This window comes from Aplidium turbinatum, chromosome 5 (genome assembly GCF_918807975.1).
Source record: "Aplidium turbinatum chromosome 5, kaAplTurb1.1, whole genome shotgun sequence".
In the NCBI taxonomy this organism is placed as follows: domain Eukaryota; kingdom Metazoa; phylum Chordata; class Ascidiacea; order Aplousobranchia; family Polyclinidae; genus Aplidium; species Aplidium turbinatum.
In genome coordinates, this window is record NC_137476.1 from 20,577,956 (window position 1) to 20,604,596 (window position 26,641).

The window sequence follows — 26,641 nt, forward strand, 5'->3', positions numbered from 1 at the left end:
ATTAAATTACATTTTAAAAGATTGTCCCGGAGGGATTGTCCGCCCCGTTAGCTCAGTGGTTACGCGCACGACTCAAGATCACGTGGCGCTTGAGCAATGTATTTCAGGACTGCTCTCCATTCAGCGGCAACTAGTGGATGGAATAATTTCTGGGTAACACTTCAACAATCGAAAACTTCGCTCTGTCAGTCTCGGTAACCGGCCCTTCGTCAAAAGCCAGAGATGTAGGCTACGTATACGCCGCAAATTCTACGCCGTAGACTTTTTGTTTACGCTAACGCTTGCGGCCACATTTTTTTTGGATAGTTTGCGCTTGAGGTTACGCCGTAAAGTTTTCGCGGTTTTTTAGGGCATAGCGTCAACGCATACTTTTTAATGTCTTTTTTCGCTACAACACGCCAATACCTTCCAGCGCTGCAGTTGAAAGAACGTTTTCAATGGGCAAAGACATATTGAAACCAAAACGCAGCAAAATGTCAGATGAACACTTTCAGATGCTTGTGTTTCTTCGTGGAAATTCAAAATAAAATTTGTTTGTTTCGAGTGGTTTATACCGTGTGAATGTTTGGCACCTAGCAAACAAAATTAGTTTACGCTAGTGTCTGCGCTGACAACTTTTTTTACAAGTTACGTTGACGCATACGGCGTAGCCTATGGTTTTTCGAACGTTTGCGTTTAAGCTGACGGCGTTAATATTTTTTGTATGCGCGTACATCACTGTCAAAAGCCTATACAAATATGCGAAACAACCAGGAATAACCTATCAAGGCTTTTAACGCTTTTGTCAGGATAAAGATTCAAAACCAACCAAAAAATGACAAGAATAAAACAAAATTGACAACCTTAAAAATCTGGCAGCACTAAACAGTTGGACTAGGCCAGTTATAAATCGAGGAATCGGAGTCGTGTATTTTTCGCCCGACTCCACAGCCCTAAATCTAATTAAGTTTAGTTGAAGCTAAGCAGCGTTTCTGACATTCCGACAAGGGTGTCGTAGTCTCCAGCCTCTTGCATTCGATGTAAAGTTTCACATCAAATGTTTAGAAGAAAATAACACTGAAGCAACGGCCTGTAAATCGTGAGCATAAGTTCAGTCTGCGCCAACTTGGCTTTCCAGCAGAGCATCTGCAACTATAGATTTAGGCTACTTCTGTTGGAAATACCATGAAAAGCTTATTTCAATATCTTGTAAGAAACCTGAAAACTATTTTGCCCTCAATAATAAAACCACGCAAGCAAAAACCACAAGTCTTCGTTTAAAAAATTTAACTGAACTACTTTGTTTGAGCCCTTGTGACAAAAACAAAATGAGTTTTGGTTACATATTATCCATAACAAAACGCTAATATGCATGTGTAAACGCATGTGTATCATTAGGCCTACATGTAATAAATGTCAAAATTATAACAACGTTCCCAAACTATGTTTAACAAGAAAATAATAATGAAGACTCGTAAAGCTTAAAAGCTTAAATTGCAAAAAGCAGCAAGTTAAATAATGTGGACATCTGACACTATCTTTCGAGACTGCTGCGGTGAAGAGAAGGAAAACTTAGCTGTTAGGGCAAGTCTTGAAAAACTCACTTACACAGCAAGGGTTTACATTTTGCCAACCACAGCTGGATCCCAGAAAACAAAATTGTTTTTTGCATTTGTTTAACGTCTGAAGACACTGAATCAATGTGAAAAAACATATGACTAGTTGGGAGTAGCATCGACGTTAGCCTTTCAACAACAAAACAAAGGCACACAACGATATATTCGATAGATCGATAAGACGATTCGTTGCAAACAGCTGTTCACAACTTCCGATATAACTTACAATAATGCTCTTTTAAACATTCGCTTTCTTGATAGTGCCGAAGATTGGATAGCAAGTATAATGGATACTAAACAATAGCAACCATCGTGATAACATTGACCAGTTGTACAGACAGCGAAAAAAGCAATGTCAAAATATTCCCACAAAATTTGTGCTTTTATTCGCTAACACATGGCACGTGTCTAAATTTTTTTTTCTTGCATCCCAATACAGAGATAACCAAATTAGGGTTATTGCGCTGGGCACCATCAGAAATATTCTTTTGATTCACTAAACTATAAAATGTACTTGCTGAAAGTAAAACGAAAACATATCCGTTAAAACGGAAATGATAAGAGCAACCAAATGTGCTTGGTGCCATATTTCAACTGTTCACGTTGGAGTCTCATACATTCACATTTTGCTGATTACTGAACGATTGAAACAATGTTAAAAGCTTAATGATCCCTGTTCTAACTAAGGTATCAGTCTTATTGTCTTAAGTGTAGGACAAGTTCTACGATTAGCAATCACGAGCACATATTCGAACACATTGTCAAAACTATCGAATCGAGAGCAACAATGAATTTGTCTGAAACGGGAAAGCAAAAAGATCCTTTCGGTGAACTTATAAATTCTAGATTTTCCATTGGTCTTTCTATCTTATTGTGTTTGGCAACTTACGATTTACAAAACTGCAAGAAATCGAATATGACATCATCATTTTTATAATTTGTGAAATTAGTCCAAGAGCGACAGCCAACAGATATTTCGGTGCGTCATCATCAGGTTTTCAAGGATTCTACACAACACATGGTCTTGAGCATGCTAAGCTCTTGAGCATGCGAAGTTGATAAAATAATATTTAGGGGCGAGAAGCATCATGCAGGGCAACGCAACATCTCAAGAATAGTTGTTGTGTTTGCCTAGAGATAGAGATTTACAGCGGATATAGCATGACTTCTATTGAAAACTTTCACCTTTAATTGCCTTCACTTCAGTTAAGTTGGAAGTCCGAAATTATCAGTCGCTTGAAGTTGTCGGGAACGATAGTTTACATCAGTGTTTCTTAAACAGGTGAATGGTTCACCCCAGGGTGAATAAAATTTTTGCAGGGGTGAACCAACCAAAAGGGGTGAATAAGGGTGAACCGTCAGAAATCGATGATAGCTTGCGAGCAGGGCGGATATTCCACCTGTTCAGTGAACAGGTGAGAATTTCCAAAAACAAAATCAATTCTAAATTTTTCATTTTTTAATCAAAACTAATTGTTTTTTATAAATTTCAATATTTTTTATTGTTTGATTTTTTTATAAATTTCAAAAAACTAACTAAAAAGAGAAATACACTGAAATGTGTAAACTCATCGATGAGGGTGGCATTAGAAGAACTGATTCATCCGCGATTTGAAAAACTAGTTGCGAAAGTTTAGGAGCATCCTAGTCACTAGTAAACAATTTTCTACAGTAAATCGACTACCGGTACAGAACTGTTGTTTATTTGCTTATTGTAATAGTGAAGTTGGTTTGCACTGAGTGTATAAGTACAAAAATTTGTTGACTGTGTTTAGTAGCTTTATATCTCTGGACTCGAGAGATTGTAGATTGCAATGGTAAAACTTAGCTTGAGTTGATCTTAACAAAAATCAAAACAACCTAACTCATTTTGTGCTGTTATATATAGACGAAATAGTTTTATCATATCATGAAACAAGGGTGAATGAATGTGGAGATAGATGCTAGTGGTGAACAAAACTAAAAAAGTTTAAGAAGCACTGGTTTACATTACGCTTACTCGTAGAAGTACAGTATATTGTTACAAATGCTTTGGTTTACTGTTTAAATAAAATTACAAAAAATAAGCAGATATCCAATAGACCAACCGTGCAGTGTCATGTATGTAAAAATGTAAAAACTCAATAGTATAAATCACATCAAATGCCAATGTGCGCATTAGAAAAATATGGATGCATTGAAAGCACATCTTCAACATTTTCTAAAATATCGTAGAACATTCGCAACCTACAACACAAAGAACCAAATGAAAGCCAAACGCTTAAAACCTCGACGAGATATACTCAAAATCTAAAAGCTCTCCTTTCTAACTCTATAGATCTCTGATATATAAATACTTGCAATAATGGAAAGTTCTAGGCACAGACACAAGGAGGATCAAACGACCAGACTTAAAAGTTAACTGACATTTCGTGTCATGTCAGAGACAGTTTGGAACACGCCATTGTCATCGATGGATCTTACATCGGTCACGTCACGTTGTAACGTTTCAAATCTTATGATGTCACACAACATCATTGACATGACGTCACAACCGGTAGGAGTCGCTTGCGGTGAGGGATTTGGTACGGTCGTCCTCCACTTCGTCCTGGAGAACTTCAATGCGCTGTTGAAGGGATTTAATCTGTGAAGAAATGATTAGATTCAGTGGTAGCAAAACGTGTGACGAAACGATCACACAAGGTCTGAGACTTTGGCATTGTGGCAACGCAGAAACAAAAATTATAAAACCTGCGACGAACGCAGAAAACCAGTTACGGTAAAACGTTTTATTTATTGTTAACATATCATGAGTTTTCTTGTCGAGTGGTGTTCAACATTCGTTCTCACACAGCTACGTTTTTTAATTTTGGCAAGGGCTGGATAAAAGTCGAAAACTTTTGATTCACTATATTGGTATACTATATTATAGGGTTCTTTGAAGCAAAATAAGGAAAGAGAGATTTATAAGTTAAATAAAAATAACGCTGAACCCTTGCTTAGTTTTACATGTTAATAAACGAAAATAAACTCTCTACCACAGCCCCCTTATCATGAAACACTTTTTATGGGAACAAACATCGTGCGCTGCGTGGCCAAGTGGTGAGAACGTTTGTACGACGCAGAAAATGGCGTCAGATCGTCGCCTGTCCGAAGAGTGCGAATGCATCTTAATGGCACGAAGGTGGACTCTAAGATGGACTTTTTAGCCTTCCTGAACACTACCTAAATCTACCGATACCGAGCTTCAGCTTAGATACGACAAAACAAATTACAGCATCCACATTCACGAAGCGGACGTGATGTCACAATGAGCCACCTGAGAGCGCAAGCAGGCGATGGTTTCTTCAAGGTCGAGCTTAAGCGATTTGGGCAACAGGTCTTTCGTCCGCTCTTCACACTCCAGCTTAACCCGAGAAAGCTGTTAATAAAGTAAAAACAAGTTAAAATGTCTGAAAAAAAAGGGAAAAAACTTCATGAGTCACGGGTCAGTGATTGTCAAGCTTCGGTGATTTATAATTAGCAAGCACAGCAAAAAAAAACGTGATTTGAATCCAGGATCCGATGACCTTTGCTTAAAATTAAGACAAGTGTTTATTAAGCTGGAAGATCTGTTCGATCCCAGCCAACAAAAGTTGCCCCTTTCACATCGTAGCACGTTAAAGCGACGTACAAATGGCAACTTTGCTGGTGAAAACGGGGTCATACATGATCGGTGGACTACCAAATATACGTTCTTGAAAAAAAAACTGTGTTACTGGAAAAGAAAACTATGTTCTATGAAAACTCCTTTGGATATTATCACTGATCATATCTAAAACTATGACATAAATGAACGTAAGATATTTTCTATTCTCATAAAATTAAATCGAACTCAATCAATTTCAACAACGAATCACACAAAAGTTCCATCTTATTAAAGTGAACAACAATCTGAGCATTCAACAGAAATCACCTTGGTGGTAATATTTGGTGTCAGACTCGTTGTGATTGAAATTAATACTAGATTAATATAAGACTACACCAGATCAACTAATGAACAAGCAGGACAAGAACCTACCTCGTTCTTCAGATCAAACTCAACCTGCTGGAAGTGACGGGTTTTGACGCGGTGTTCATCTTTCAATCTTTCGAGCTCTGATTGAGCGTTCTGAAAAATACGTCATCAGCGTGACAACAGTGCCTAGTTTAAGAAAAAGGTAGGAAGAAAAGTGAGTTTCGGTGCAGGTGAAAATGAAATTGACTTTGGGTTGGTATGCAGGAAAAATAAAAAACTGATCAAAGATGTGAAAGTGATACCATGCAAACTTCAGCATGGGTTGGTAGTTAGCGGCTTGAACAAAAAAGGTCTGAAGAAAACTGTAATTGAACAAAGGGTGATCAAAAGAAAAGTTTGGAAGTTAAAAGATGCCGACACAAGAGAAAGGTTTAAGTCTTGTTCACAACAATGTGACTGATCTACTGTTGTAACCGTTATTTGGTTTTATTAAACTTAAAACTCGAATCTGCAAAATAAATAATCATTCTATAACACAACTCAAGTTAACAGCAGACCAACTGAATCAACACCCTTCACTCCAACTTGCACAAACTGAAACTGCGAACAGAAATACAATTTCACCAACAGTGAACAGTGAATCAACACGTCGGCTTCAGGCACTAGCTTTAGGCATCAGAGCACTTGTTCAATTACAGCTCATTCTCCCCCATATAAAATTGAACAACACCAAAAGTTGAAAAAAAAACAATGAGGACAATTGGAACTTAAAATTACAATTGAAGGTACACCGTTATTACAACACCTAATATGTACAGGTGCCATAGCATGAAGTTGAACACAAATTATATCAAACGTAAGGCACAGCACCGTAGTAATCGACAGGTTTGCGTCTCCGTTCAGAGCGGCGCAGCTTTGGGGTGACAACGCTATTCTCATTAGTTTCACTTGGTCCATCATCAGGCTGCATCGTTTCTGAAGACGACGGCTCGGAAGTGTTACTTTCTCGAGGTACGATGGACAAGAATTCTGGAGTAGTAGCATCAGGTTCGGCGAAAGATTCGTTTTCAGAATTACACGCCGGATTTACAGCAGCGTCGTCGGCAGACCTGTTGCATGGTGAGAGATCTCTAATAGACACGGTGGTTTCATTTCCATTGCTTAAACGAACGTGAGCATAACCTGGGTTTGCTTCAAGCAGTTCCGCTTCGTCCACTAAAGGATCATTCTTATTACGCACGTGTCTTTTGACGTAAATTGGACCTGGTTTAAGCCACGACGGAATAATAGTTCCGTTGACCGAACGTCGAGCATGCTGGAAGAATCGTTGATGAGGTGTGCAGTTGATCGAGGTGCATAATAATGAACGGATTGAATGCAGGGCATCGGTCAAAACGTCTTCCCAATGGGAAGGTGGCAGCTGACGAGATTTTAACGCACATTGGACCGCCTTCCATATAATTCCGTTGTATCTTTCACACTGTCCATTTCCTCTAGGATTGTAGCTGGTCGTTCGACTGGAAGCTACCCCATGAGAGTGCAGCCAAGATTTTAATTCTTGAGATTGAAAGGAAGACCAGCGATCGGAGTGAATATATGAACACATTCCAAAGGTAGCAAACAGTTCCGTTAAACACTTGATTACTGTTGTTGGCGTCATGTCGGCACATGGGAAAGCAAATGGAAATCGGGAATATTCATCGACGATGGTCAAAATATATTTATTTTTCGTTGCGTTGGGAAGAGGTCCTTTAAAATCCAAGTTGAGCCTTTCGAAAACTTGGGTAGCCTTTATTAATTGAGATTGGTCCGACCTGACAAAGCGTGGTTTGACTTCAGCACATACAGAGCACTTGGAAACCATGTCTCGTATTTCTGCTACGGAATAAGGAAGATTCTTGTTTCGCACGAAGTGAGTCATTCTAGTAATGCCGGGATGACACAGAGCAACATGAAGCTCACGCAAATTGTCTTTACTAATTGCACCACAGAATGCACGTGTAAGTGCATCGGGACCTACATCTTCCTTCCCTGGTCTGTGTAAGACCGTGTAACTAAATTGAGAGAGTTCAATTCGCCATCTAGTTATCTTTTCGTTTTTTATTTTACTTGCGTGTTTGACGTCGAACATATACGATACGCTCTTTTGGTCTGTGATTAATGTGAAGTGACGTCCGATTAATAGGTGTCTCCATTTGCGCAAAGCCTCCACGATAGCATATGCCTCCTTCTCCACAGCAGAATGACGCTGTTCACCCGTCGACAAGGTTCGTGAGTGAAAGGCTACCGGGCGTCCATCTTGATTAAGAGTCGCAGCAATAGCAAAATTGGAAGCGTCAGTTTCCACGGTCAAGGGTAGGGAGTTGTCGATAGGATGCAACGAAGCTGTAGCCAGCAATGACTTGATTTCTTGAATGGCTTGATTGGCGCTTTCTGGCAGAGGCAATGAAGCTTTGATAAGCGGATGTATTCTGTCCGAATAGTTAGGAATCCAGCGTGCATAATAAGCAAATAGTCCAACCAGGCGCTGGAGCTCTTTGTGCGTTTTGGGTACTGGTAAATCGAGAAGTGGTTGCACTCTGTCTGGATCTGGTTTGATTGACTGATGTTCGATTTGATATCCTAATAAAGAAACCTTTGATTGAGAGTGCTGTGTCTTCTTCTCGTTTATAGTTAAGTTGGTTTTCGACGCGGCTTTAAAAAATTCTTCCAAGTTCCGATCGTGATCAGCTTGGTTCTTCCCAGCAATCGTGATGTCATCGAGGTAAGGAAAGCAGCCCTTTAAATTGTTGCTTTTGATAAACCAGTCAATGACTCGTTGAAATTGGGGAACGGCATTGGTTAAACCGAACGGCAACCGTCGCCATTGATACAAGCCAGAGCCCGCCTGGAAAGCGGTGTATTCTTTATCCTTCGGATCAAGTTCGATCTGGTGGTAAGCGGACTTTAGGTCGACAGTGGTAAATACTTTATTTTTAGAAAGTTCGGTCACAATGTCTTCGATTAGTGGTAATGGATATGCATCAAGCTGAGTGAAACGGTTAATAGTTCTGCTGTAATCCATGACCATGCGCCTTTTCCCTGATTGCTCGTTTTTGACAACCAAAACCTGAGCCCTCCATGGAGAATTGCTGGGTTCAATCATGCCGTCTTGTAGCAAGCGTTGTGTTTCTTCATGAATATAATCTTTGTCTTGTTTGGAGTATCGTCTGGCTTTATCAGCAATAGGATGGCAATCTTGTGTTAAATGGTCGAAGGGCTTAGGGTGAAGCAAATTCATTTTTGGTAAGGCGTTAAGAGTTAGCACAGGACGATGTCCATTGAATTTAAATACAACGCTTTTGTGTTCTTTAAAAATTTTCTCTCCGATTATTGCATCCGTGGCTAAATTGTCTAAAATGTTGAAGGAAACATTCGAATATTCATTTTTGTTTACGATCAAGGTAGCAAAGCATTGCCCTAAGATTGGCAAACGAACAGATGTTTCGGCTAAAATTACTTCGCCCAATGTTTGATGAATTTTTAAGAAATGTTGATCGACAAATCTTTTGGTAACGTAGCAATCTGATGACCCCGTGTCCATCAATGATTTTGCAGTAAAATCGTCAATTAAAACATCACAAAAAACATTGTTATTGTTTTGCGTTGCTGAAAGATTAGCTGTAGCTAGTACTGAGCTTCGGATAGTGTTCAATTTGGTGCGCTGTGATTGTTTAGATTTAGAACGAACAGAACGTTGTTGACAGACTCTCGAAAAATGTCCGATTTTGGAACAGTAGTGACAAACTAATCTCTTGCTGGGCATTCCTTTCTGGGGTGGCGAGCTTCTCCGCAGAAATAACACAGTTGCTTAGCATAAGCTGCCTGAAGAAGCTCTGGTTCGGCGCACTGCGGTTCTTGCTGACTGGAAAGTCGTTCCTGTCTGTCTGGCCACTTCCACGCACATGCACCGCTGGACGCCATGGAACTGGTTGATGTTTGATAGGTCTCAGCGTTTGCAATTGCGAGCTCTTGAGCACGAGCTTGCTCATATGCATCTTGAAAATCCAGACTTCTGTTTTCTAACAATCGTTGGCGTATCCCGCTCGAAGACAGACCGGCAATGAACGCATCTCTCAATAGTCCGCGACGATGCTCCTCGGCGGTCACAGCGTTACATTCACATTCTTTACTAAAATGTTCCAGGCGCAAAACGAAATTGTCTATTGTTTCACCAGGTTGCTGTCGACATGTGCGCAAGCGATGACGTGCAGCTACGATATTCTTAGGCTTTACATAGAGACCCTTCAGGATAGTCATGGCCGATTCATAGTCTCTAGCACTTGCTATACTTTTATAAACCTTCGGGGACACCATGTTGATTAAAACTTTCAAATTGTCTGGGTTCAAATTTGCTGCAGCCAAAGCTTCTAAATAGTGATTGAACGTCTCAAGCCAATGTTTGAATCCGTCGACTGCTGACGGAGCACTTGGCTCAGTTTCCAAACGCTCAGGTTTCAAGACCTTGTCCATGTTTAAATTATAAGTTTAATAAATTGTTGTAACCGTTATTTGGCTTTATTAAACTTAAAACTCGAATCTGCAAAATAAATAATCATTCTATAACACAACTCAAGTTAACAGCAGACCAACTGAATCAACACCCTTCACTCCAACTTGCACAAACTGAAACTGCGAACAGAAATACAATTTCACCAACAGTGAACAGTGAATCAACACGTCGGCTTCAGGCACTAGCTTTAGGCATCAGAGCGCTTGTTCAATTACAGCTCATGGGGATCCTTCAAGAATAGAGTTCTGCAAGCTTGCGATGAAGTTTGTGGGAAAACAAAAGGCAGGATGGATCGAGGAGATACGTGGTGGTGGAATGAAGAGGTGAGGGAAATGTCAAACTGATCAATGTTACAATGTATGAAGAATAATTCTGATTGAATATATTCTTGTTATTAATAATTCATCATTCAGCAAAGTTAATTACTAAGTAATTGAGTACCTAAAAAAAGCTGGATTCTCTTCTTAGTGTACTAACGTAAAAGTAGTCCGCGGGATGAAAAAGGTTGAGAACAATGATCTACGCTCTCTATCATAACACATCCGATTATCCACCGGTGATTGAAGTTGTTTCAAGAAAAACTCTTTACGTCAATGGAAACTGTCGAGGTCTCATTGGATCAACATACCATGAGAAGATGATGATGTTGCATCTTTAAGTGATTACCCTCGTCTTCCAAACGAGCTACGGTGCCCAAGATTTGCTCCTCCGCCTCATTCTTGCTCTGCACCAGCATCTCTCTCGCAGCAGCCTCCTTGTTCTGAGCATCCATCAACCTCTCATGCGCTCTTTCCATCTGCTGGTGATGCTCAACTTCCAAGTGTTCTATCTTGGTCTTCATCTAACAGAGAAGTGATTTCAAAACTTACAAGGGAACGTATAATAACCCGGGTAAGGTTATCGATTAAAAAAAAGACCCACGTATGAGAAAAATTATCACATTTCTAAATCTAGACCTAGATTGAATCGAATTGAACAACTTTTTACACAAAATGTTTGGCGTTTTTACCGCAACATATTTCTGTAGAAATAAAACCTCATCCCAGATATAGCCATTCTTTGAACTTATTCTCCAGAAGTATTAGAGACATTTGAATATATCAAAAAGAACAACAGAGCTATTGGGAATATCAATCCACAAGTCAAAAGGAAAATACAATCCAGTGCCTTCGCCCGACAAATCATGAAACCTATCGATTGACATTGACAACAAGAGAGGACATCATTGAATAAAAGATGTTGAATGAGGCTGCATAGTGCATGTGGATCGCACCCTCACCTTTTGCGTCTGATGTGCCAGCTCGGTCGCATGCTGTCGATGAAGCTCGCTTCGTTGACGATCAATTTCTGCTTCCAATTTCGCTACAGCGATGTCATGGTCACGTGACGCCTTCTGCCTCTCTTCCTCCCTCAAGAGGCCGAGCTCAACAAGTTGCTGACGTCGAAGAGCGTTCGCTGACACCAGTTCCTCGCGAAGTTCACGGATTTGCAGTTCAAGTCCGGATACAACCTGATACAGACCGAACTGAAGGTAGCAAACTGATTCATTGGTTTCTTTCGTTCAAGAATTTTTCTGCAGATTATGTAGGCCTAACGTTAAAACAATCGAAAAGAAAAACAAACGTTCAATCAACAATGATTTTTCTTGACTTGTTTACCTTAAATTTTATTAATAAAATTTCGCAATACCAACCGCTGCAGAGGAGACAACGTAAAGATGAAAGTGGCCATGTACTTGACACGCAGCATCGGGGAATAAAAAGATAAGGTTCTTATAATACTAATCCTTAGGCGGTAACGGGAGCAGGGTGTTCTAGAGCCACTTTCTGTTTGTCAGCCGCATTTCCTTTTGTCAGAAACTACGCCCACTCAACTTATTACGCATTGGGGGAACAGTGTTTTTCAGGAACAAGTTTAACCCCGGGAGGCGTACCAGAATAGCATGACTGGAAAGCAAAAGCTTCATCTCCTGGCCTGTGATCTCACCAACGGATACAACATAGCCAAAAAATTACTTACCTCTTGATGTTGAGATCTTCTTTCTTCTACTATTTTCTCCTGTTGTTCCAGAGCCTCTCTTAGCCGAGCCTCAGACATGGAGAGCTGCCCTTCGTACTCTTTGACCAGCCTGTCCCGTTCCGCGGTGAAACGTCGCGTGAGGCCGCCTTTGTCGTTTTCAAGAATCGCCCGGTTTTCGTTCATCTAAAATCAACAGGAATTACATTTTACGTTTAGAGAAATTTGTTGAATCGCATCATAACTTGAATCGACCGACAGCAGTGGCTTGTCAAAGCTAATTTATCTATGTATTGTGTAACATTAACATAATTATGTAAAGTGAATGTGTACAGCTACAAGTGTACGTCGTGGATTAAAACAGCTATTTTAACTCCAAACCAAGCTTCTGTCTGGTGGTTATTATTTACGAGTAAGTGAACAGGATAGTTGAACAGCTGTCCTCGTGACGACATTCACATCTTTTGTCAAGAACAGTTGGAAATTCTCGTTGGTGTGGAACCGAAGTCCTTCCGAGCGTGGGCCATTAACTCCGCCAACCAGGTGACAATGATGATCACCGGGCTATCAGTTAAAACGCTTTTACAACATGAATACATGTATAATATACAATGTACATGTAACGTCAAAACACATTAACATAACGTCATTCTTACCTCATCACTGTGTCGCTCTTTCATTTCTTCAATCTGCTTCTTAAACTCCGCCTGCAAGAGATCCCTTGCAATCCTGCTCTGCTCCAGATCAGCCTCCATCTTCTCCAGCTGGCTCCTCATGTCAGAATACACCTTTTGTTGCGCGTCGGAAGCCTAAGGAGGAGAATGATGGAAACATGCGCATTAATGGACGCAACAAGCTGAACAAGGAATCTAGTGAAGAAACATCACAAATTAGAGATGATGCAGGAAGACCACGCACACCTAATTGAAACACTACATTTAAATAAATGCCAAGATTAAAGCCTCGCTGGCTAACTTTCGGAATGTGCGCTGAGTAACGCGTTTCAGCTCTGTCTAGCAGCGCTTATTGTCAACATGAAGCTTCAACAGAAAAACTTCACTTTATCAATGTCAGTACAGTGACCAAGCCTGCGTCAGATGCTTCGTAACCAGGTTGGCAGAAAAATATCAAAGCGCTAACCAAGGCAGGATTAAATTCGAAAATTCGAATTGTGTTACCGTGCGGAGCGACCTCCGAAAGGGAAACCTTGTGGCGGTCAACGTTCAAATAGGAGTACGTGGAAAGCTGCTATCGAGCCGGATCAATAATTGCTGACGTCCAACCTTCGTAACACGGAGAACAAAGAACGGAAAACCGTGTACTAACTAAGACACGATTTTGATCGAGTTTGAACTGAAAACTGAGCATCTGTATCAGTGGTTGAACGCCGTGATCTCGTGAATTGATAAGCGTAAACCACAGTTTCAACCGATGGTATTGGATCAATAAAATAAGCCGCACCTGCTTTTTATAACTTTCTATGGCTTGTTCGGCCTGTGACGTACATTGTTTCTGAGTCACAGTCAATTTCACTATTTCTTCATCTTTGTCCCTGAGGAAAAAAAGGTTGAAAGGTCAAAAACTCAATCGAATACTAAAGCTCATCGAATACCAACACTGCAAGAAGATACTGAACATGTTGAAAGGACAAATAGGACGGAAGGCTAAGCAAACTTTAATTTTTCAAAGTTTAAAACTTTACAAGTACAGGTAAAATTTGAATTTTATGTCGTAGACTCATAACGCAAAATAGACGCCAAATCTTTTAGCAACAATACAATCGCCAAATCTTCAAAGCAGTAAGTTATCGATAGTGAAGATTACACGACATGTGAATGAAAGAGCAGGAATGATGAATGAAGTGAAAAACATTCAAAACTACAGAGCGAGCTTGCACTAGCTATGACTGCGAGACGGAAACACTGAATCGTGTGTATCATGCATGCAACAGCTGTTGTGGATGCACATTAGACAATCTGTAACATTGAAAGTGTGGAACATCAAGCTTACTTGATGGTATCTTCTAATGCTTTGATCGTTCTGTTCTGTTGCACCCTATCTTGATCCCACTCCGCCCTCAGACTATGAACCTGCTTCTCGTGAAGATGCTGAGAGCTCATCATGTCTTGCTGATGGAGGGAGTCTTTCTCCTAAAGTCACAAAATTAAAGCGCCACATGAAAACGTTATATGAAATTATTGCCTAATCTTTGTCGCTTGTGCACGATTACCCCCTTTAATAAAAAGCGTTATGAATTCTGGAAGAGCACATTAAGCATGCCGGTTTGAATTAAAATGCTTTTACAAAACAATTAACATCAGAGCTATTGTATCATCCCAAATATTTACACATAATAAATCAACGCCAGCAGGTCAACGATAAAGATAGTTTTGAAATCACATCAGCACAAGCCATCATACCCTGAGCTCCCTGCTCCTCTGTTGCTCACTGTCCTGAAGAGCATGTCTCAGGCTCTGTACTTGATCCTCCATCTCTCTGATGGTTTCTTGAGTCTGCAAAGTCACAAAGAACGTCAGAAAAGAAAATAATATAAGCAAACAACTTGAATCTTTATTTACGATGATAATGTTCTTTTTTCTATTTCATATTGCAACGTGTTGGATCAACACGATAAAGACGAAGAGTGCAGTGTCTTATTTAAAATATACAATAAAAACAAAATTGCTTTTCTTTAGTGAAACTGCGCTAAAATAAAGTAACTTAATGTTACGCTGTCAGATATACTGATTTAGTTGTGTAGTCTATAATGTAAAACAATATTTGGTTAGCTAATGTTAGTCTTGTCAGAAATGTATGTTGCAACACGTTGAAGTATATTTTACTATAACCAATAATCATAAAATTTTGCGCTAACTTTTCTCCGCAAAGCTGAGTTCCTTTTAAGCTTTTTTTTTGCGAGATTGGGTGGGACGTTATCTAGCATTGAGCAGCATTGAAACAAGCTGTTCGTTTTAAAGCTTTGGAAATAATCTGTTGTTATTTTACAAAAATAATACAGTACGAAGATTTGGTATGCATGTCGTATGCATGGCCAAGCGGTTATCGACTCTCGAAAAGAGGTCAATTCCAGACCCTTCCAAAGCATGCAACAGTGAGTTGGTAAGACGCTTAAAAATACTCGGTCTAATCATAATTTTTTGTGTAAGAACTTTGGATACCGCAAACAAATGAAATGCTAACCCGCGCCGTGTTGGTTTTGTGTTCTTGCTTCAGATATTCGACACTGGCATCATGCTTGGTCTGTATGCTGCGGATCCTACTTGACAGCTCGTTACGCAAGGTCGCCACTTCATTCTGTAAGTCTTCGCATCTGGACGGTATTCATCAAGTTAACGTCACAGCAAGAAAACTAATCACTAACAAAACAAATTCAACGCAGCGAGACTTTGAGAGTGAAACAATTTACTTTTGACTAAATGCAAGAAGTAGCAAGTGCGATAACGGCCACTCACTTCCTGTTGGCTTGCGTTGCTTCCGCCACCAGTCTGCTCTGGTCGATCTCCAGCTGCTGTTTCTCAACTTGCAGCTGTTGCTTGGCGTTGGACATCGCCTCTGCCTCGTAGCTCAATTGACTCACATGTTGCTCCAATTCACTGACAATCACTTTCTGGAAGGAAGCAAGTTATAAATTTTGTTGCAGCAGCCAACTCAAGAGAAGAACGTCGTATGCAAAGTTATATTCAGAAAATACTGAAATTTCAACTCGTCCATGGGTCAAATGAACATTCGTGAATGCACAACAGTTGGTAACCAACATAATGGTCAGTGAAGAATTGAGCTACCGGAATTTATTTTGTAGTTGGCTCGTTCTTATATGTTCGCCGAGTGCCAAAGAAATATTCAGCCTATTTTTCAATTTTCTTAGATATATAATACAAATTCTTCATAATAACTTGACGTTACAAGGCTTGCACAAGATGTACGTTCGATCATCAGTGTAATTTCGAACCACGTAGTTCGAAATTAATCACAAAAAAACTAATAATCGATTGATAGAAATATGTTTTTGCTGAAACGGAGAAGCATTTGATAACCACCAACAATAAGTCGAAGAATGTCTTTCATGACTAAAAAAGTCAGCCACAACTTATCGAACACGGATGCGAAAGTAGTGGTAAATATATCAAATAATCTGTTTTTAAATGATCCCGGATTTTGTATCAGCCAAGGACATTTAACAAGTAACATTGAGCTACGTGCTAGGTTCATGAGTAGTTACGTTAATAACGAATTTTCAATGCAAGACAGCTGTCGACAAGTGCAGTGCAGTCATTACATAATTTTTAAGCAGAACACCACGAGCATTACATCCAGAAACATCCATTCGGTCATGCTGAATAGATCACTTCAAAACTATCCCAATACCTAGTCTGAGATTTTGGGTTAAAATCGGCGCGCTCGGTTCAGTTCTACAACGCAGGTCTTACCGTCGCTTGCGTTTGCGAGTTGTACTCGTCCTCCATGTTGGCCAGCCTGTGGTTTGTGTCGTCAAGAAGTTCCTGGATGTTTTTGGTGTGGCTTTTTTGCAACTCATACTTCTCTCTCTCCATGCTACCCATCAAGTCGTGGATCTGAATGTGAATTTAAAATAAGGTTTTAGACATCAACTGATCATGTCGTTGCCTTGAGCCCAACCAGCAATCTACCGAATCATCATGAAGCTTCTCGTTCTCACCACACACAGTGCGGAGCCAAAGAGCTTTAGTGTCAGCTTTGCTATCATTCATTCTTTAATCTATGCTAACAATTCGTTGTGCATGATGCCTTTCAAAGCAAAAAAAAATCGTTACATCTATTCTGTGTTATTCATAAGAAACAAAAATACGTAGATTGCAAGGATCCACATGATGGCATGCACATTCTACATCTAACAAATGTACATAACGCGTGCATACTGTGCAGTGGCAACTGTAGCCCACAACACAAAACCAATGGAGCCAGGCTCAGTAAGTGTAACCTTTGCGTCATATTCCGCATGAAGAGATTCTCTGATGTCATCAGCAAGTGACGTAGCTTCCTCTATTTGCTTGTCTTTTGCTTCACTGGATCCCTGGGCCTCCTTCACAACGGCTTGCACTGTAGCACACGAGAAGTTAAAGGGGGTTTATTAACAAATACTAACGCTTAATCAAGCACATTCTCGTTTATCCACATAAAATAAATGGTAATCGGCATAAAGAACCTTGCATAAAAAACGTCTTACTAGTAAATTAAAAATACCTCTTTCTATAGTATATCATACTTTTAAAGTTAAACGCTGCAATATTAAAACCTACCAAATTAGAGAATAATCTGCTCCAACATTATCGCAATAATTTTGGCTTTTTGTATGTACAAAATTTTCTAATGTATATCAAGAACAACTACAAGCACGCAGATTGAGTCTTTGTCTGAAGCCTCATGATCACTTCGGTTTTGTAATTTCATAAAGTCATACGAAGTTTCAATCAAACGCAGTGGACTGGACTTTAACAAGATAACAGTTAGGTGATTAGATGTTCAAAGAGAACGTGACTCACGTTTTTTCTCAAGTTTTCTTCTGGATTCTTCGTTCTCCTTTTCCTTGCTTTTGTAATGGCGTTTCAACTCATCAATCTCATTGTTCTTTCTGTCGAGAATCTTCAAAAGCACAAAACTAAACGTGAACACTTGATTGACAAAGCCATAACAAGACAAACAGGTCTATTTCTTTCATGTAACAATCGACATTTATTGAATTTGCATGAAAATGCTTGAGAAAGTGTCCAGATAAAGATTTAAAACTTGTCAACAAAACTGTTATTTGAAAATCCATAAGGTACACACGATAAAAAAAATTATCCACACAGATAACCGGTCTTGCTATTTGTAGCATATACTTTGCTACGGTTAATGTTTGTAAATGTTTGTTACAATTTGTGAGCGATAATCTCGCATAATAGGGCCAGTCACTTGTGGGCTTGTCTCAAATGATTTAAGTAACGATGTGACGTGACCGAATAGAGTCTACCGAACTGTTGAAAAGACATTGGTCATCACCTTTTGAACGGCCACGTCGTGTTTGTGTTGAAGGTTGAGTTTCTCTTCGTGGAAACCAGCTTCCAGTAGCTTCGTCTTCATCTCCAACTTGAAACAAAAAGTCATGTTAGTGTGCACAAAACCACCAAAAGCGGTGGCCTCATATTTCGACATCTCACCTCCTTCTCGTGGATGTTGATCAGGCTCTGCTGGTCTCGAAATGTTGACGCTCCTTGAGAAAACGAAAAAATAACGTTAGCAACCATCACAGTTGCCATAAGACAAGTTGGCACAAACCAGACCAAACGCTTCCATGCACGAAATTAAACATAAAAACTTTTTTTCTATTTGATCTCTTTTTAACACAAAGTTAAGCTACAACTCTCAAAGAATTATAGATCGTTATATTAGTACTGTACAAGAGTGGAATAAGAATATGCAGAAGTGAAGTGGTTTCTTGTGTGTATGCTGCTAATTTCTCTGGCACACTACCAGCTACAGTAGGCTAGTTGGTGCTTTAACACAACTCGAACATTTGTTTCATTTTCAATTTCTGAGTGTGTCCTGTTTGATTACAACTGTTTCAGCAATAATGCAGTGCCCAAATGTATCCTCAATTCCTTAGTCTTCTTTTGTTCAAAAATGTTGTTAATAAAAACAACAATCGCTACCTATCTTATTTACTATTTTAATGTTTTTAAATTAAACTTTTTTACTGTAACATTAATTTTTGAAATTTCATTTTGTGCATTATATTCGCTGCGAGGATGCGCGAAACGTCAGTAAAGCATCAAAAGAATTTGTGCGCTTCTTCTTTTGCCTTTTCAATCATGGGATGAACATCGAACAGTCAAGTCATTTGTAGAAAGGTTAATAACCCTCATGAACATCAACATTTGTTGTTGTGCGTATTGGTAATAGTCATCAGTAACTCTATTTTCAGAGACTAGTTAAAGAAGTAAAAGACTTCTTTTCATTGAAAGACATCTATTGTCAAGATTCAAAAACAAACAAACAGTATTGATTACCAACCAGCTAAACCAGCAAGGAATGTAAGTCGTTGATCAGACATGTTGCAACAGGCCCTGCTACAAACTACTCGACAGTGATCACAATTCACAACTTAACCAAGATAACAATCAATTGTCGGCCACGCTTGCCGCTACTGTAAAGAATACTGCAGACGCAACGCAAAACTTAACAAACTAATTTGATAGGCGCAAGTAAGAAGATGCAATGTATACAGTTTTTGCAAAACAAATCGAAAAAACTCTTATTAAGAAGAATAAAATGCGCAGAATTTTATTGGAAGACCTTTATATCATTAGCAATTTGACAAAATATGGTAACATTAATTAAAGGTCTCTTTGAGTTCATGCTAACGTTTGCGAAGAAACAAGACAGAATAATGAACGCGAAGTCTTGCGTCACAACGAAGTTATGAACGCAAAGTTTTCTCATCTTACACAAAAACAGACAGTGCGGACATAATAGTTCATTGAAAACAAACCAATATAATTCGATAAAAGAACTTTTATTAAAGTTGAGAGAAGATCTCATATAGTCAGTTCTCTAACCTTGCAAACCAAAAAGAGAGTGGAAAATAGCTAACAGAGAATACCACTGAAGAAAGCCATTAAATAAAATACATTCTATTATGTTCAGGCGAATGTATGGGCCTTGAACTTAGTGTCCATCTTACTTCACACTTAAACTAGTGATTACTCGGACAAGTCCAACGTCCAACATACTATCATGTCATTAAAACGATAATGTTAAAATACTGCGTTGACAGAGGAATCAGCCCAGGATGATACATCTTCAGCTAAAAAAATGAAAACGGTCTTCTTAAAAAAACTGGCAACAGAAAATCTAATGATTTCGATTTTATTAATGCACGTTATACAAATTATATCAAGATCTTCGGTAATTGGTGTCAATATTAAAATAGAATTAGCTCTGTCTCCATTAGCTCTGAATTTCGAATATAACAAGAGAAGAAATCCTAAGACCTCTGGTATATATTTTTTTTTAATTTTTGTTCAAAACCCCTCTACCATGAAAATTACTTTTCAAAAATGGCTATATTTACAACGTTGTAAAAATCGCCTTACGCGTTCTTTTTGGCATTTAAAGGTCAACTATTATAGGCTATGCTACTTTCCCGAAACTCGCAAACATGTTGCAAGCCAGCCGCAAACAGATTTTCTAGGCAAGGGTTCACTGTAAAACACATTTTTACCAAATCACCCCACGACAATATTTGTCGTCACATCAATTAGAAAAATCGATTAATAAATAAGTTCAGCACTGGTTGTTGAAAATACAACACGAAACTGTTCTCACCTTTAGAAGCACGAAAATCAGACGTCTTCTGCAAAACATACGAGATATTATTTAAAAAGTGTGAAATGACGAGAGATACGCAAAACGCATGTCCTAACCGTGTTCTATGCTAATTCGTCAGTTGTCCTCAGCCTTTGTACAATGTACATTTGGAGTAAACCATTTGGTTAACTAATTTCTAGTCTGACAGTGAGAGAAAATGTTGTGGTGGAAAACTGAATGTCACTGGTGGAAAATTGAACTTTGGTAATTGGTTCAAGACTGACATAATTAAAAACTTCGCCATTTGCATTGCATCAGCCAGGTGTCAACTGAATGAACGAGACTCAGAATTTGATGACATCAGTAAACCAAACCAACTTCTTCTACTTTTGTTTGTCATTGACTGGTTGCTTTTAACTGGTTTAAACTAGTTACTTTGGGGTCTTACTCTACAGCATTCAAAGGCATGACACGATCATGGATGATCAACAAAGCTTTGAAAAACAGGAAGTCCAACAAAAATAACCAATGAAATAAAGGTATATGCATTACACTTTACAAAATTAAAAAACAACACAGCAACAAATGAAACTTACTCCCAAGACATGGTCTCCGTGGTAGTCTGGATCATCCTGGAAAATAAAATTCAAGCTTCAGCAAAAGTGCGTAGGTGTAAAAATGTTTCGACAATAACATGGATAATGCGTGACATTCCTATCATTACCACGTTCTCTCATGCATCTAACTGTTTGTAATATACTTATTCTCACCCTAAAACATATAGATGGCGAACAAGAGTAGAAATAACAACAAATCCTTAAGATTTCATATTAGAATAAACAAATGCTATGCTTGTTAGTATGCATTGGTAAGTCAAAGCTACAAGAATCTTACTTGGGGTTGCTTCGCTTGCACTGGACTCGATCGATATTTTTCTAAAAAACTCAAGTTTTCATCCATACCTAACGTCATACAACAAAGGCACAAGTTAGGATTGCATATTATTGCTAAGATTTGAAGGAGACGGTGTTGGCAATTGTAATCGACCTAACATCTCCAAGCTTCTAGATTAGTTATGTTTTGTATAAATCAACTGTTATGAGTGACATTTATTTCTAACCTATCATGCTGCATATATAGAGTAAGCTATAGCACGTTGCCGATTGAATTCTTTTGAAGGGGTCACACTGAGCCAACCACACCATAAAAGAGCAAATTATTTTACCATCAAGTACAATTGTGTATTCATGCTAGATATAAAGCATGGCATAAAATGAAAAAAAGAGTCCATCAGGTTCTCACCCATATCAAGATAATGATGCAATAGCAAATTTTGGTGCACTTAGACGATGCTTAAAGGAATATTTTGTCTCAGTAAAAGTTATAACTGAAAATATGCTTCCACCAGAACATGGTCATTACCATCTCTTCAAAATATCCAATTTCAGAGATATGTTTATTTTAAATATATACCACACTTTTGAATCTTAGACTTTCATTTTTATAGATAAAATTAACACCGAGATTTAAATGTTTCAAGGAATATATATTATACTTTGGTAAAACCTGCAATCATTTATTCTAGATCTCATGAAATTCTTGCAAATCAATCCATAGTCTATTAGTATTATCTTCAGCAGAATACGGCACTCAAACACTTGCTGAATGTATGTTGTGCAGTAGTCATTAAATAAAAATTGATACAAATCAATAAATCAAATGAAATATGAACATTTCAATGTAAAAAAATACAACAGCAGTCAGCAATTATCAATTATTCCTGCAAATTTCTAGTGCATTTCACTTCATGAACTTAGAAGTAATTATTTTTATAATTATGATTATGGAAACAGCCAGTCTGTAGTAGAAAAAAATCTAACCTGTGAAAGCTTCAGATGCTGAAAAAGGCAACTCTTGTTTAGCCCAGTCCGGTGTTGTGGTTGATTTGAATTCGTCTTCTTGAGATATGTCGATGTCGTTTCCCTTCCGAAAACGTAATCCGGATGTGACAGGTTCATCAAAAAATATGGACTAAAAATAGATAACAACAATGAAACCACCAAAAAAGGCATACTAAGAAAACCGAGGATACGTTTTTGTTGAATCACTGATATGGCAACAGAGATTGCTGCTACTGAAAGCATGGTCAAGCTTAACAGTAGCCTAGTCTATTTGTTGTAGCATCAAAACTACAACTAACAACACATTGCCAGATAAACTGTATGCAATTTGCCATGGTTGGTACTTTGTGTGTTTTACCATGTATGATGGAAGAGATTTCAAGATTCCAGTGTCAGGCCTTGTAGAAAATGGCCCATCCAATACTCCTCTCTTCAGCATATGAAGCAGTAGTTTTGCATGCATGTTTCGATTCTTTCTGTAAATGATAGAAAAAGTTGACAGTAAAATTGGTTAGCCTATTTATTTTAAGTTTCAAATTTCAAGTTATTTCTATTGAAGAATTAAGTGGACTTCAAAAAATCTTTAACAATAGTACAGTATAACAGGTTTTGAAATATAAAGTAAAAAATGGATTGGGTTACGTTTTTTAACTTCCAACTCTCCAGTGCAAGTCTATGCTACAGGTTATTTCATGCATAGATGCTGATATTATAGAGATGCCTTAGCAAAATTTCAAGTATATAATATAGGTATTAAATACTAGCTACCATACCATATTTAAATTGTACTGAATTCCATGCAATAAACAAAGCACATTGTAAAATAATTCACACAAACAATCAAAGTCTGTAGCCTATTACTTTAAAACAAGAATATGGAAACAAAAGCAGTTTACCTAGCAGTAGAAGACCCAACAGGCTCGCAAAGCTTTTTTATCCAAAGAGCACAGCGTTGTCTTTCTATAAAAACAAATATTATGAATCAACTACATAATATACAGGCCAATTATAAATTTTTTTTAGTCAAAACAAACCAGCAAAATGCAATACAGATTGTCAATCTAGAATTGTATCCAAGTGGTTTTATTGACTACGATATTTTTGACATTGCAATCAATTAAACTAAGGATATCCTCTTTCTCATCCTATCCCTCAAGGAAAGCTGACTTGTCAATGACTAAATGACTTGTCAAGACCTAGGTCTTTAAAGGAGTCGTGTGAGTTGATGATCCAGTTGTAAAAAAAAGTTAGAAACAAGATACCCTCACAATTTTCAACCAGAAACAACATCCCAAATTCTTTCACTGTTTCTTAAAGAAAATGTTCACTGAAACATCTAACAACATGAATTGTCTACGGATAAACATTGTGTTTTGTTTGGGAACATACAGTAATTCTAACATTTGTTTTATTATTAAACAGTTCCAAAGTTAAGAAGAATTTTTTGCACAATTTTAAGGAAGATTCTACTAATGTACTTGCTATTTCCTAAAACAATTGGTACGTTTCTCTAGTACCACCAAATTTTTCACTTTATAACATGAAACCGGAAGACAACTATCAATAGTTTTAAAGTCTTCCATATGTCATGTATTTGTATATAGTTGTTGTTGTTTATTGTGATTGTCACAATATAGGCTAACTCAGACTTGGATACTAAAAAGTTAAAAACCATACTTTTTAATAGTTCAAATATCATCAACAGAAGACGCCAATGACATGTAATTGTAAGAACCACATATAGACCAGAAAGAACTTTACACATTATATTTATAGTTATTTCATGCGTCTTCCAAAGAAGCAAGTTGGTGGCTCAGTCGGAGGTCATGCAATTGATTGAGTTTCGCTTTTAGCAGCATGATCGTTGCTTACTTCACACGAAGGAAGCAAGTTGGGTTTAGGGGTGGAAAATTCACTGTAGATCAAGTCATCCTCTTGACCCAAGTCAGTGAGAACAACTTTGAGGCATAAAAGAAGGTTGCGGGTCTTTCCAGATCTTACTGCGCCTACATGTAACTTTGCCTGCTTTTAGACACATGATCCATAATGATCATGGAGCATGCAGGTAACAGAAACTTTACCCTCATCACTTGCAACTCATGGTGATGCAGACTGAGACACATGAAAAATGGTGTCTCACTGGGAACAGTGTTGACTCAACTTCCTTTCAATATTTACACTCAAGACATGCAAAGCACAGTCTCCATGAAATGCGTGTATGGCTGTATGCTATCAACCTGGCTATTTTCAACAGCACAAATTGATGGAAAAAGCTAGGAGATACTTTGAGCTGGAACATGATCCCTCTCAGCTTATCTCAATAATGGTGAGTGAAACTCAGCATAACCAAAACTACGGGAGCAGCGTTCCATCTATAAACTAGAAAGCAGATTGTAAGCCTAATGCAAAAATCAACAGAAAAGGGCTGTTTGTCCCCATGTACTTTTGGATAACACTAGACAGATATTACAAGTGACAATTCCACTAAAAGACAATGACACATGTGCAATGCCCTATTAAAATGGCTGACAGGCTGCAGCTGGAAAGTGAGGACTGACACATTGCACACAGCGGCCCTTGTCTAATCTTTTACAGAGTACTGTGCAATTGTGCAATGTGTATAGGTTTGATGCTGCAATGCTCACGGCCAGACTGCCATTACCAGTTCTTTGTGCTCAATAACAGAATGCAAAATACCTATGTCCCACACCATTGGACATTGGACAATATTCTTGTTGAAACCCAAGCTGCTTGAGTGTCTTTATTTTGACAAACCTACTCGGTCTCTCAATTGACGAGCATTAGAGCCAAATCAACCTCTCAAATCCAAGATTTCTGCTCCTATAAAATTTATTAATTCAATTGATATTTTTAACAATTTGGTTTTGACATTTTTTTTATTGATGTCGAAGGCATGTACTCATGGCACATGCATGATCGTATGTTTTTCAAAAATATATCTGGGCACATGATGTCATACTTGAGTAGCACAAAGTAACCATAGGCATAGCATGAGAGGCTGTGGCTATTATATGTGGAGACTATAGCATCTAAAACAAAAATATAACTTCACCTGTTTTATGGGGAAGATTAAGCAAATATGGCTTCATATCAACCAAGTATTTATCAAATTCGCTGTCCATTCTCATGCTTCTTGAATCCATTAACGACATCAATGTGTTAAATCCCAAAAGAGCCTTCTCTGAGCTATACCATAGTTAATAAATGCTTGACATAACAAGGCAACTCAACTAAACTACAGCTTGAAAACAATTATACACATAGACTTCTTTGTAAAATAAAAAGTTCACTAGAAATATAAATAAACCTGATATATTTGTTTATTATAACGGTATAATATATTTTAAAAATAACTCATCAAATTATTATTATTCTGCTTTTCGACCATTTTGTTACTGGTGTCAAGCTTTTTTTTTTTGCCAATACATAATTTGAAGTAACATTTCCTTTTCTTGCAACTATAGCATTAGACCACTGACCTGCAGGCCAAAGAATAATACCATTTTTAGTGGAAAACTCAATGTTTTGCAACTCATATTGTATATATAGTTAACATTGTATTCTATTAAAACCATATTAGAGAAAAATATATAGCTGTCTTCATGAGATTAAGTGTTGACAGATATACTATCGTTCAAAAAATGCGACAATGAGGTCAGCCTAGCATAATAATATCTCGAAAATTAATTTAAGTGCTCAGTAACATCTAAACTATTTCGAAAGACAATATTACCAGTATTCGCCATAGTCTTATAAGGACTAGGGTTACTGCATTCCTCCAACAGTCTGTCAAACTGATTGTCCTGCTGTGGTATCATGCGTGTAATACATCCGCGTTTTGTCGCTTCTACCTTTTTCTAGACCTCTGTTCTGTTTGGCATAGGCTATATTCAGTGATGTACGCGCATACAAAAAATATTGAAGCCGTCAGTGTAAATGCAAACGTTCGAAAAACCATACGCCGTATGCGTCAACGTAACTTGTAAAAAAAGTTGGTGGCGTCAGCGCATACACTAGCGTAAACTCATCTTGTTTGCTAGGTGCCAAACATTCACACGGAAAAATCACTCAAAACAAACAAGTTTTATTTTGAATTTCCACGAAAAAAACACAAGCATCTGAAACTGTTCATCTGATATTTTGCTGCGTTTTGGTTCCAATATGTCTTTGCCCATTGAAAACATTCTTTCAACTGCAGCGCTGGAAGGTATTGGCGTGTTGTAGCGAAAAAAAT

The 26,641-nt window shown here is 38.2% G+C and overlaps 1 protein-coding gene across 1 annotated transcript; it reads right to left on the reverse strand.

Moving 5' to 3' along the window:
• Nucleotides 1-1,251: 1,251 nt before the first annotated feature.
• Nucleotides 1,252-25,685, reverse strand: LOC145769937 (centrosomal protein of 112 kDa-like). Its single transcript, XM_082581486.1, has 24 exons — nt 25,460-25,685; nt 23,283-23,346; nt 22,745-22,862; nt 22,366-22,516; nt 21,380-21,447; nt 21,082-21,117; nt 20,504-20,531; nt 18,337-18,389; nt 18,179-18,265; nt 17,680-17,779; nt 17,118-17,236; nt 16,588-16,731; nt 15,613-15,767; nt 15,341-15,470; nt 14,560-14,652; nt 14,150-14,289; nt 13,601-13,691; nt 12,796-12,948; nt 12,143-12,325; nt 11,403-11,633; nt 10,752-10,964; nt 5,635-5,724; nt 4,894-4,995; nt 1,252-4,218 (listed from the first exon to the last, which is right to left on the reverse strand). Exons 1-24 carry the CDS (start codon nt 25,557-25,559, stop codon nt 4,123-4,125), a joined length of 2,745 nt encoding a protein of 914 aa, XP_082437612.1. The 5' UTR covers nt 25,560-25,685; the 3' UTR covers nt 1,252-4,122.
• Between the last annotated feature and the right edge of the window lie 956 nt (nt 25,686-26,641).

What these genes read in the sequence shown, in the direction of transcription:
- LOC145769937 (XM_082581486.1), bottom strand. Translation starts at nt 25,559, where the DNA reads ATGTCGTTAATGGATTCAAGAAGCATGAGAATGGACAGCGAATTTGAT. An exon ending in ACGGAGACCATGTCTTGGGA is followed by an intron (nt 20,532 to 21,081) that starts GTAAGTTTCATT and finishes TATGTTTTGCAG; the next exon opens with AAGACGTCTGATTTTCGTGC. An exon ending in ACTCGCAAACGCAAGCGACG is followed by an intron (nt 15,768 to 16,587) that starts GTAAGACCTGCG and finishes GCTTCCTTCCAG; the next exon opens with AAAGTGATTGTCAGTGAATT.